The following is a 12,500-nucleotide window of genomic DNA, read 5'->3' as shown; positions in this document are numbered from 1 at the left end:
AAGCACAATAACTCGATATAAGATATCATGCAAATGATATAAACACAAAACTTTCTTTTGAATGAACTAAGAGAAAATAGCTGTATAACTGTCAACTAACTTGTGTATACAAATATATATTTTACCTTTTCCCCTTTTTCCTTTCCACATTTTTTTTTAGAGAAGACAGAAGGGCATGTTTAAATCACTGACGTGGTCAAGAGACAATATTCTATTGGTCTTTGCAGACAATATTCTGCAAAATATTACATGAGTTTTATACAGTAACAACATTTTTTCTTCATATGGTAACAACTTAAAGTCCACATTATGCTCACCATCAAGCACCTGTTAGCTGAAGAGGCTCAAACATTTTAATACATGTAATATTTAGATTATAGTTCCTTGGTTGTCAAAAATAGTGATTATTGGTGCCAAATAAATGAATTAAATTAGCGCCAAGTCATCTCAGCAAAATGGGAATACTGAGGATCTACCAATTAATATTATCTTACAATATTATAGGAATTGAAAGAAGTTATATATTTATGTCAATACTACATTTGGATGGCTACAGTATATGTTTAAGGATGGCTTTGTTTAGGAGACTGGAAAAATGCTCATGGAATAAACACTGTATCTCAATGTCATAGATCAATAGACACAATTGTATCTGGTGGACACATACAGAAAATGGCAACTTTAACAGAGGCGTGCTTCCAAAGGCAACTTTAGAGGTAGCTGAGGTTTTGCCACATTACAGAAAGACTAAGTAATATGGTGTGGCTATCTTAACTGAACTTCGTTTCAGGCAGTTATGGTACATGTTCCAAAACTACTATTCCTTCTGCCCACTATGCTGGCTCCAACATTCCATGATCCACTGTAATCTTTTGGTCTTCCCTCCTCTGTAGCACGGGAGCCAGTGCTGCTATCCACTGAGTAGGTAGACCACCAATTCATAGGTGACCATCACAATAGCTGTGTTTGGAATCTGTCTCACCAAATGAGTTGTTAGACCACGGTAGAGTGACCCATAACCTTCTTCTTGAACCACCAAAGACAGTGTCTGAAAAAACGATCTATATTTTGTTCCTTCTTCACGTAATCTTGTTCTTACAAATTCATGTGGATATGCTATAATTGTAGCACAAGTTTTTGAGGTGGCAGCAGCAAGCATCATTCCCACAAAATCTGATGATTCTTTCACAGACTCTTCAGCACTTTCCATCACCGACGCAGTCTTACAATCAAGCAATTTTTGCTTGATACTTTCATAAATAACAAAATGGATAACAGTCTCTGATATGCCAGCATAAGACACAGACATGCCCCTGTAAAATCCTTTAAGTCCATCTGCCTGATACACTTTACGGACACATTCAGAAGCACCCATTTGCTTTTCCCCACGGTTCCTTGCATCAAGCTGTAACCGAGTCTTTATAAGCCAAATGAGGTTGGTTGCAGTGATTGCAGTAAAACGAGGTTTAAGTTAGTCCATATTTCTACAAGAAGTGACCTGCGGATGGGGAGCATGAGATGACACGATCTCACTCTTTTCTCGGGAGAAATGTACAGTAAATGCCTGCCATTGCAGCTGAAATCATGTGAACCTGGGTAGAATCAGGATCAAATATACCATTCAACTTTTCCTTGCAATTGGAGTAAGCAGCAAAGTATAGTGCTCTGGAAGGGGCCACCCCCACTATATTGGGGCCCAATCCTCTAAACAAAGAACGGAGCCCTTCTTTTTCCAAGATCACCTTTAGACAATGGAGGGGTCCGGGAGACACTACTCGGTTAACACTGGCTCCAGCCATGGCGTTCAGCTGAACTTCAGAGATATAAAGTGTCACAGAAGATGACTGCAGCCGTGTTTTCACAACTTCCAGTGGACATGTCAGAATAGCTCCCACTGTGCCGCCACATCCCCCAGCAAACAGATGCACCAGAGTGTCCCTCTGGCTCATTCTTTCTCCAGCATGTCCTCCGGGCGCTGAGGCGGGAAGTGGACTCGTCTGCCCACTGCAGCGGGCGGCTTAGGTCCCGGAAGGAGACGTAGCACGCCCCGGAGACAGCCGAGAGCGGCTGCACACCGCGAGCCGCAGCCTCCACGCGCCAGCACCGCCCGCTCGCCCTCGCGTCCTCCTGCCTCCTTTCCCCATTTCTGTCATAGTATTTTTTATTTTAAATTTCTTTATAATTTACAATATCTGTATTATATTTCAGATTACTTATTCAGTTTCTCACACTAGTGAGACAATATAATATTTACACATATGGGTCTGATTTATATCACTTATGATCATGGTCTCAAGTTGTATCCATTTACCTATAATAGTATCTGGTTTATCATTCTTTGTGGCTGAGTAGTACTCCATTGTGTAAAAAAAATCTTTTTAATCTATTCCTGAGCTGATGGACATGTGAGTTGTTTCCAAGGTTTAGTTACTTCAAATTTTGCTGTTGTAAATATGAATGTACACATATTGTGTGGTACAATGTTTTTAACTCTTCTGAGAACATACCTGAAAGGGAAATAGCTGGTCTGAATGTGACCCATAATCCTACCTTTTTGAGGAATGTCAAACACTGATTTCCATAATGGTGGCACCAGTCTACATAGATTTTCCTTCTACAGCCCCTCTAGAACTTGGTATTGATTGACTTCTTGATGATAGCTATTCTTTCTGGGGTGAGATGGAATTTCAATGCTGTTGTAATTTACCTCTCAAATGACCAATAATTTTTGAAAATTTAACCATATTATACAGCTACATGAACCCTCATTTAAAAAGATGGAAACACTTCAAAGATTGTCCTACATATATTACAACTATTAAGTCATTAATTATTGGAACAGATGTTCAAAATGATAGCATACATAGAACTGTTGTCAATGTACACCTATACATATACAGATGCATATATCACAAATCTCTTCTCTCCCTAGCTGTGAACTGAACCCAGGGCTTTATGCTGTTAAGCAAGTGTTCTACCAGTGAGCTACATCTATCTATCTATCTATCTATCTATCTATCTATCTATCTATCTATCTATCTCATTCTTTCTATCTATCTACTTATCCATCTATATATCTGTATTTCTTTTCTTTTTTCTTTTTCTTTTCTTTTTTTTTTTCAGAACCGGGGATTGAACTCAGGCCCTAGAGCTTGCCAGAGAAGCGCTTATTCCACTGAGCCATTTCCCCGGACCCTGTATTTCTTTTCAATATCAACAAAATTTTCTAAGCTTTGCTTTACCTTTACATTAGTTAGAATTCTGAGGAAGCTATAATATATGCAAACTTAAATTTTATTTTATCATCCAGTACAGTTTGTATGTCATGTATGATTGCGCAGGCCTGTAATCATAGCATTTAGGAGGTTGAGGCAGGGGAACCTAAATTGTGAGCCTAGCCTATGACTCTCAGAATACTGTAGTGATTATAATATCTGGTTCAAAAATGTAATTAATATCATAGATTACAGAAAGAGAAAGTTAATACAAATCATTTCTTTTGGTCACTTATATCTTCAGATCATTTTTGTCTTTAGAGAATTCTAACAGTGTTATTTTAGATTTGTTACTAATGGGTACTCTCTAATCTTCTCCAACTAGTGCCAGTGCATGGAATTTTACAATTAGTCTATTAACTAATTTACATAAAGATGCAGAACATGTTAGTCTGAGTTTTCAGCATCATAATTATTTGAGTGAAACAATCTACAGAGGTTTTGTCAATCTAATTGTCCTTCTTTAATTAATTGATGGTTGTTTCTACTGTCATTTGTTCATCTTTGATTTGAAAGCAGATTGTTTTCCAGAATTCTACTGATGTGAACAATAGCTAATATATTCTGCATGGCTGAATGGGGATGACTCAAGTTTCAAATATTTCAGACTTTGATACTGCCAGTTTGAATCATTTCATAGTCTGTTCACATTGTTCCTCCTAAACATTCCATTGATGCCTGTCTTCCTTCTTTTTCTTTACAAATGCATAATCTACCTTCTTAATTCTAGTTTATACCAATCACCTGTTCATGGATGTTGTAACAGAGCAGAGATGAAATGTTTATTAAAAAGACAAAGTTTATTAAAACTGTTCACTGTGTGATTCTGCAGCTCTGTGTGTTGCTAGCACTGTATAACTAACTGAGAGACCAGTGTATGTGTATGCATGAGAAAAAGGATACATATGGGCCCATACTTATGTGGACACAGTGTTATATGTTTGTAGAAAAAAAAGGGGGGAAGCAGTATAGCTATGACAAGAAGAAAGTGATGTAAACTCATTTTATCACTTAGGTACAAGACTAAATTAAACTAACCAATTTCTTATAGAAAATAAAAAAAATCCTATAATAGAATTAAGAAAACTGCTCTAGCTCAAATATAACAAGTTATCAGAGACATTAAACTTGTACTTACATGCAAAAAGAGCACGTTATTTCTTTCATGGACCTACAAATATTTCTTTTTTGTAAAATGCACTATTTATTTATCTTTAATGTTTGAAATTGTCCAAAATTTGGTGCAAAATCTACATACTGAAATTTTAATTGATCCTTTTCATTCTATACTCTTTAATTACAGAAAATGTATGTTTTGCTATTGTCCAGTTTTGACTTGCACCTTCACACTTTGATAGGAAAATTTTAAAAGATGTTCCTTCAAGATTTCAGCTCTTTGCAGCTCTGATCTATCTAGAAGAAATACACAGATGTCATTAAAGTCTCAAATTGGTTTATCTTAGCATATAGAGATTATTTGAAAAGACAACATGTTCAGGTAAGAGATTTTCTGCATGCACAAATTTCAGAGAGAAATAGTTTGTTCCTTATCTCAAAAAAAGAAATAATCAAATATTATCTTGTAAGGTATCTTTGACTAAGATATCTTTAAGAGATAAATGTCATCCCTGCCTAAGAGACAGAAAGAAAATCAGGCTTCAAGTTTACAATCACAAGGGCACAAATTCAGAAAATAGTCATTAAGTTTGGGAAAGCCCTTACGTCTCTGTTGGGAATTTTAGGCTGACTGTTGGACCTGAGAATAAAATCCAATAATTACATGCTGGAGTTTTGACTTAAAAACTGTCACATAGTGGGATAGTGTCATTTTAACCATAGAGTTTATGGTAATTTGGTATATTAGCAATTGAAAACTGGCATGTATAATTATTTTATGTGTAGTTCTCTTTATAAATGAAACAGAATTTGTTGGCATCAGATTTTTTCTGCTTATTTTAAATTGATGCTAAATGTAATATTCAATAAAATTATATTAACTATTTTTACATAAAAATAGTTCATTCATAATTTAATGACCACTATTACTAGATAATCAAAAATTAATAATGATTCAAAGAGGAAAGGAAGGAAGGAAGGAAGGAAGGAAGAAAGAAAGAAAGAAAGAAAGAAAGAAAGAAAGAAAGAAAGAAGGAAGGAAGGAAGGAAGGAAGGAAGGAAGGAAGGAAGGAAGGAAGAAAGAAAGAAAGAAAGAAAGAAAGAAAGAAAGAAAGAAAGAAGGAAAGAAAGAGGAAGAGTGGAAGAAAGCAGAAAAACCATTCTAGCACTGGGACTCTGTTATTATTCTTCAGCTTCTTTCTATGTGCTCAGTTCTAAATGAGTACTTCTAACCTTCTTTTAAAAATCTTTAATTGTACTCTTATAGGTGCTGGAGCCCAAAGTGCTTGAGAATGTGTAAAGTCTCTTGGACAGGACCACAGAAAATCTTGTGGTGTGGAGGTTTGAAATTCAAGGCTCCTAGCTTCAAACAGAATATAAATTCTGGCAAAATTTTAGTTGTAAAGAGTGCCATGGAATCAGGACAAAGCTAAAACATTGACTGAAATGTCATGTTCATTTCAAATAATGAAGATGCTCACCAACATCTCTTACTCCCCTCTTTGCAAAGTAGGATCATTTAAAAGGAATAAATCATATATCCATGAGTCCTCATACGTAGGATAATTTATAGACAACTCACAAAATTCTACCAGTAACAGCTACAAAATGAATGAACCACAATCAAAGGCTTATAAAATAACACAAGTCTACAAAAAAGAATAAAAACATTTATTCCCCATATCAAATAAGAATAAATATGTGATAAGACTTTCACAGAACAATTGCTAGTGAAGATACCATGTTTTCAGATATCTCTCATGTAAAGACTAACCAACATACACAAAATGCACTTGTTTGCTATGTTCCATGGAACATAAGGAGCAGAAATTTCACAAGACATGCAGCATGCAATTATGGACACTATATATTAGTAATAATGAAATTCATATATATATATATATATATATATATATTTTTTCTTTTTCAGAACAGGGGACAGAATACATGCCCTTGCAATTGCCAGGCAAGCGCTTTTTCTACTGAGCCATTTCCCTGGCCCTTATATTTTATTTTTTGAGACAAAAAATAAACAGCTACCAAAAAAAAAAAGCTGTCTATGCATTTCAGACTTGCCTTGTCTCACTTTTTCATCCCTGAGGCTGATCTCCAACTCCTTTCTTCTGTCTCAACCTCCCTAGTGCTGGGATTATAGGCATGTGCCACCATGCCCAGTTCTAAACCATGCACCCAGATCTGGTTCCACAACTCCAACAGCAGCCAGTACTGCAGATCGTACTCAAGATCTTGTGCTTGTCAAGTAGGTGCTTAATCCTTTGAACTATCTCCCAAACTCCTGAAATTCAGGTAAATAGAAAAAGGATTTGCAGGTTATGATGATAAATAATTTTAATTTAAAATGAAATTAATTTATGTAAAAAGTAACATATTTATTTTATATATTGTTTTAATTACATACTAAATATGTATTATTAATTTTAGTGAACAGTTACATCTGAAGTAATTGACTTAAATTAAAATAAATTCAAATATAAAAATTGAGAAATGTTATTTTAATAAAATAATCCTTAAAAATGCAATTTATTCTACTTTGTTGGAAAATGATGATAATATTTATGTATATCCATAGGACATAAATAGATAATTATAAATAATTGATCTAAAAATCTTCACTACCAGAGTGACGGTGAAATCATAGGCACTGTGACAGTATAAATCACCATTTGATTCTTAGATTTATAAGTTTTCTGAGGGCAAAGGTTATAGCTCAGTAGCATAAGCACCTGCCTGCCAAGCACAAGGTCCATAGTTTGATTCCTGGTACCAAAAATAAATAGATAAATAGATAGTGTTCAGAGCTTAATAATTTGGGAAGAATCTCTCAGACATAAATGAGGAAATGCATTCCTGGAGAAAATAGGAAGAATTGTGTGTTGTAGATGTTGGAAGTAACTTATAATGGGCTCATATTGATTATGTTTTGTACAGTAGTGTGCAGAGTACCTAACACATATTATCTCATTTCTTTACATCCTCTCAACAGTATTATACATTTGTGATCATTATTATTATTGCTGTTGTTATTTGCTGTTGTTTTGAGACAGTATCTTCCATGTAGTCCAGACCAGCCCTGAAAATGCTATGAAGCCCAGGCTGACCTCAAACTTGTGATCTTCCTGCCTCAACCACTTTAGTCCTAGTATTACAGGAATGTACAGCCATGCCCAGTAAAGGTAGATATTCTTATCTTTCTCACTCTTTAATGTTTGCATTCTCAGTGTCCCAAATTGTCAGTAATTGTTGCATCACAGAATTACCAAATAATGGGCCTAGGTTCAAATTCAACCTTCCTGGAAAAAATGAAAGTTAGTAGACATTGGAAATGGTTCTTTCCCAGTTCTATTGTACATATGCTCAAATTTCATAAATGAGTATAAAGTATAAGATGATGATTGTATGACATTTAACTCTTTTCACTTTTTTTTAATGATGCCATGAAATAACATATATATTATCATTTCTTGATGTTTTAAGATGTACAATTGCATATGTTCATCGTAGAAAATAATTTAAATAATAACCTTTTCTAAAAGCTAGACTTATTCCCTTATTCTTGGGAATAAATACATTTAATTTCTATACAGCCCAAAGAAAAGAGTAACTAACAATAAGATTAATTTAGCAAAACATTTCCATGAAACATTATATAGTCCTACAAAGTTGACAAATTTAAGTTTGGCCCAGGAAAAAAAAAGTATTTTTTTAATGTGGTTTTATGGATCACTTTAAAATATGAAAGCAGAGAAGAAATTATGGCCAATTGCTATTTCATGCTACTTCAGATATAATTTTTATGCAAAAACTTTCAGTGTAATAAATTAAACTTTTAGTGCCATGATATATAGAAGAGACTTACTCAGTTTATGTTTTCCTTTTTCCGGCTTGGACCCAGCAAATAATCTTCATTTATAATTTCTTAACCATCCACCCAACTTTGCACTTTAAAATATTCTGGGTATACTGAATAGTTAACAGAAAAATCAATTGTAAAAAATGTCCACACACATACTTTACTAGTGCAATAATTAATAGTTTTCCACACTTGTTTTCTCTTATCTTCTCTTTATTCTCAATTATATTTCTGATTTGTTTCTTAATGTGTACACCCACACACACACACAAATACACACACACACCATAAATATTCAGCCTATATTTTCTAAGAAAAGTCATATTACCCAATATAACAATTGCATCATCACAAGGAGTAAAACTAGTGGTAAAGCATTGTATAATTTAAAACCATATTTAAGAATCTTGAAAATTTCAGTGTTTGAATTGGGACTGAATTTAGTTTCCTTTAATCCAGGATACTTTCCAATTCTGATCCTTCATGACATAGAAAATTTTAAAAGCTAAGATTTAGTTTTTGTATTTCTCTAATCATCCTTCCATGACTGGATAATATGTAAACATTACTTTCAAGAAAATTTATAGTGGTGATGCTCTGTAATTCATATTCAGTCTTACTAAAAACATGGCAATGAGAGTGTTTACTATTAAAGATGAGTTTGTTTGTCCGTTAAGGTGCTACTTATCTTCTTGTTAAATTTTGTCTTGGAAATTAATAAATGAACTATAGATGAAATTAATACCTTTTAGCACACTATTCCTTATGATTTTGTTCTTAATGTCCCTGAAAGTAAAGTGCACAATGTTTTCTTCTCTTTTTTTTTGTTTTGGGATTTATTTAATGTCTTCTTTCAGAAGACCTTTTACAAGTAGCTAAGATAATCATCAGGTCTTAGGTCTAAGAACCACTGACACAGTTCTCCAAACTGAAAAGTACAGAACAGGGAAGCAGCATCAGAAGATGAAATAACAACAGGATACTTCTTGTAACTTCATGGGGAATTAAATGCTTACATTTGCTTTATTTCATCTAAATATAGATTCATAGGGTCAGCACACCATCTTGCAAGCAGAACACTCAGAAATTATCACCTTCATGCTAAGTATGTAATTCTACATTTGAGAACCGTAAGACTATATTATTCCAAGTGGTTGTCTAATCTCATGTAAAAATAAGAAATATGGAGATAGTTAACATAATTTAATGCAAATCAACTATTCTTATGTTAACAGTTTGCATTTTTTTGTAACATTGAATTTCCAAACATATTGTATCAATCTTTTATTAGTACAGATTGTGTAGTATTTGAGTTAGACCATTAGTTAACATCATTTGAATAACTTCTGCTAAGGATTCTATGATAAGAATCTGTTGTTTTATGACATAAATTAGTATTCAATAAATGACACTGGGGCTGAGCATTTGCTCTTGCTTTCCATGCTGAAGGCACTGGGTTAAATCCCCAGCACCATACACACACACACACACACACACACACACACACACACACACACACACAAAGTTACCATACAGTAAATGGCACTGATGCACAGGTGATTTATAGTTTTAATATCTCAATTTTAATAATGCACATACATATCATCCACGTTTTCATAACTTATATGATTTCAACCTCATATTCAATTCAAACAGCTAGGATGATAGAACTCTAGCTTAGAATTCCCATGCTATTTAATCTTTTATTCATTTTAATGAGATAAAAAGTTAAGATAGCAATGACACAGTTTCAAAATAGGTTAGTAGGACAGTTACAATAATTAATGTGTTGCATGTTGTCTTCATAGTAGTTATTCAGAGGACAAGATGTATACATGATACCTTGTATAAACAATATTAGTACAAACCTTTCTTCTCATTGAACCTAGAGAAAGTAGCTGTATATCTATCCTATCTTGTATATAGGTATATATATTTTTCACTACAAAATAGTCCTTTTTTATATCCCTCTTTTTTTCTTGTTTTGTCAGACATGGGTGTTCCATTACAGATAGAGAAGCTATATTTGGAGAAGTCTTTAAAGGCCCTTTTCATACTGGATACCAGTCTAAAGATTGTAGGTACTTGAATTCAGCAAAATAACTCAATATAATCCAATAGCCCATAAAAGTAGTGGATTATCAGCAGAACTGGCAATTGTCAGAAGTTGTTGACTTGAATCTTTTAAAGTTAAGAATATTAATATAGAGTTAAAAATTCCCATGCTTTAAATGGTTGTTTTTCCATTTGGATTACATTTTCAGATCACTTAGTTAACAGTTTCTGAACAAAATTTGAGAGTAATATAAATTAAGAGATAATTTTAAGGTTCTATTATGAAAATGAGAAATTATTTACTCCATTGTTTATTTCTACTAATTGTTAGTATGTTTTCTAATATCTGTGTAAATTTTAATTAAAATGACTGTGTTAACACAGCTATAATATTCAGTAACTGAACTTAGGAAAAATGGGGTACACCGATGAATGTCCATTCTGTATCTGTGTATTCAAAGTGGTTGGGGTAGATATATAGTTGCATTGTCTTAATGAATGGAATGATTTGTTCTATTGGTGTTTGTAAATAGGATCACAAGTCCGCATCTTGTACAGCAATTAACCACTAAGAATAATATATGCAGTGTATTATTTGTTGAAACTGTACTTCCAATTTGATTTGAAACTGTCTCATTGCTATATGTTTATCAATAAAACTGTAGAAAAAAAAATAAAAAATAAAAAAAAATAAAAATAAAAAAAAGCTACTTAAGACTATAAGAATTCTCCTTTAATCAATTTATCCTTTTAATCCTGAATATATATTTTAGATAATATCACACTTAAGCATCTCTCCCAATATCTTGAGATATGATAATGGTTCATTTTTGATCCAAGAATTAAGTTTCAAAACTTCTGAAATATATAAATACTTATATTATTTATTTATTTTTGCTTTATTATGGACTCAGCCCAGGGCATTTGTACTGAATTATATTCCCCAACATTTTAAAGGTTTTAAAGTTTGAGACAAGGTCTTGTTAAGGTGCTTGCCAAAGCTGAGCTCTCACTTGCAGTCATCTTGTCTGAGCATGCCAAAATATATGTATGTATGTATGTATGCATGTATGTATGTATTTGATACATGGTTTCACTGTGCAGTTGAAACTCCTAGTAATCCTCTTGTCTCAGCAGCCTTGGGGCTAGGATGACATGCTCATAGCACTGGTACCCATGTGGCATGCAGTACCACAGATAGAACTTGGGTCCTTGTTGTCAGGCAGGCTTTTAGACTACCAAGATATCTCTGCAGCCCATGTATTTATCTTCAATGAATCAAGACAAAGTTAATAATGTGTTAAATGGTATAAGTCTTCCTCAATTATATCTTAACATGTCTATAATGCCATTTTGAAATAATCTCTATTTTCTTTTATCAAAAAGATGCTTGTAGATGCTACAAATGCCAATATGAGTTACATATGAAGCTTTAGTAGCACTTAGTAGATCAACACTATGGCCTTATTTTTTCAATTTTTATTTTTTAATGAGAGAAAAAAATAGTATAACAAGAGAAAATTACAAATGATACAGAATTTCACTACACAAAATAGCATGAATTTCACAGCATTTGTTGCATTGCATAGTGTTCTCTTCAAATTAGTTGTTCATATCAATAGATATGTACATGCAAAATTGGAAAAAGAAAGAAAAGCAGAAAGGAATATACAAGAAATTAAGAAGAGAAAAAGTTAAAGAATAACAAAAAGGAGACAAAAAAAATTAAGAAACAACTGCTCCGTTCCATCCAGAAACTTTTTCTACAAACTGTTCTGATTACATATATAGACATATCTCTTTCCCTCACTCCCTTTCATATTATTCTCAACTCTGTAAGTCCGTCCTCTTGAACAAGTTCATTGCCTTTTCCCAGTACCTACTGTACCTTTAGGTTCCATTTTCTCTTTCATGATCTCACACTAAGGAGACAATCCAATGTTTGCACATGCAGGTTTGATTTATTTAACTTAAGAGTATGGTCGCTAGCTACACCTATTTACCAAAATAACTCTCAAGTATATACTTTTAATAGCTGATTAATTCTCCATTGTGGAAAAGTACCACATCTACAATCAAAACGCATAGAAAACTTCTTAAATTTTTTAATCAATTTTATTGAAAAAGAAACAGCAATGAGACAGTTTCAAACCAGGTTAGCAGGACAGTCACAACAATCAACA

At 33.3% G+C, this 12,500-nt stretch overlaps 1 protein-coding gene and 1 long non-coding RNA gene across 2 annotated transcripts in view; one reads left to right on the top strand and one right to left on the bottom strand.

The window, feature by feature from the left end:
- Nucleotides 1-910: 910 nt before the first annotated feature.
- Nucleotides 911-2,056, bottom strand: LOC101585045 (solute carrier family 25 member 36-like). The gene is made up of 2 exons (XM_004647569.2): nucleotides 1,565-2,056; nucleotides 911-1,461 (listed from the first exon to the last, which is right to left on the bottom strand). Exons 1-2 carry the CDS (start codon nucleotides 1,947-1,949, stop codon nucleotides 911-913), a joined length of 936 nt encoding a protein of 311 aa, XP_004647626.1. The 5' UTR covers nucleotides 1,950-2,056.
- The window catches only part of LOC111814427, a 22,892-nt gene continuing 11,657 nt past the window's right edge, over nucleotides 1,266-12,500 (top strand). The window contains exons 1-2 of the long non-coding RNA XR_002819421.1: nucleotides 1,266-1,277; nucleotides 11,814-11,822. This is a non-coding gene — a long non-coding RNA (uncharacterized LOC111814427). The remainder of the gene's footprint in view (nucleotides 1,278-11,813; nucleotides 11,823-12,500) is intronic.

This window comes from Octodon degus, unplaced genomic scaffold, assembly GCF_000260255.1.
Source record: "Octodon degus isolate 3935 unplaced genomic scaffold, OctDeg1.0 scaffold00313, whole genome shotgun sequence".
Lineage (NCBI taxonomy): Eukaryota > Metazoa > Chordata > Mammalia > Rodentia > Octodontidae > Octodon > Octodon degus.
This window is presented reverse-complemented; position numbering and strand designations above follow the sequence as displayed.

Bases quoted from the DNA above. Each gene is read 5' to 3' on its own strand.
- LOC101585045 (XM_004647569.2), bottom strand. From the start codon at position 1,949: ATGAGCCAGAGGGACACTCTGGTGCATCTGTTTGCTGGGGGATGTGGC. The intron at 1,462-1,564 runs GCATTTACTGTA...AACTTAAACCTC, and splicing joins GATTTCAGCTGCAATGGCAG to GTTTTACTGCAATCACTGCA.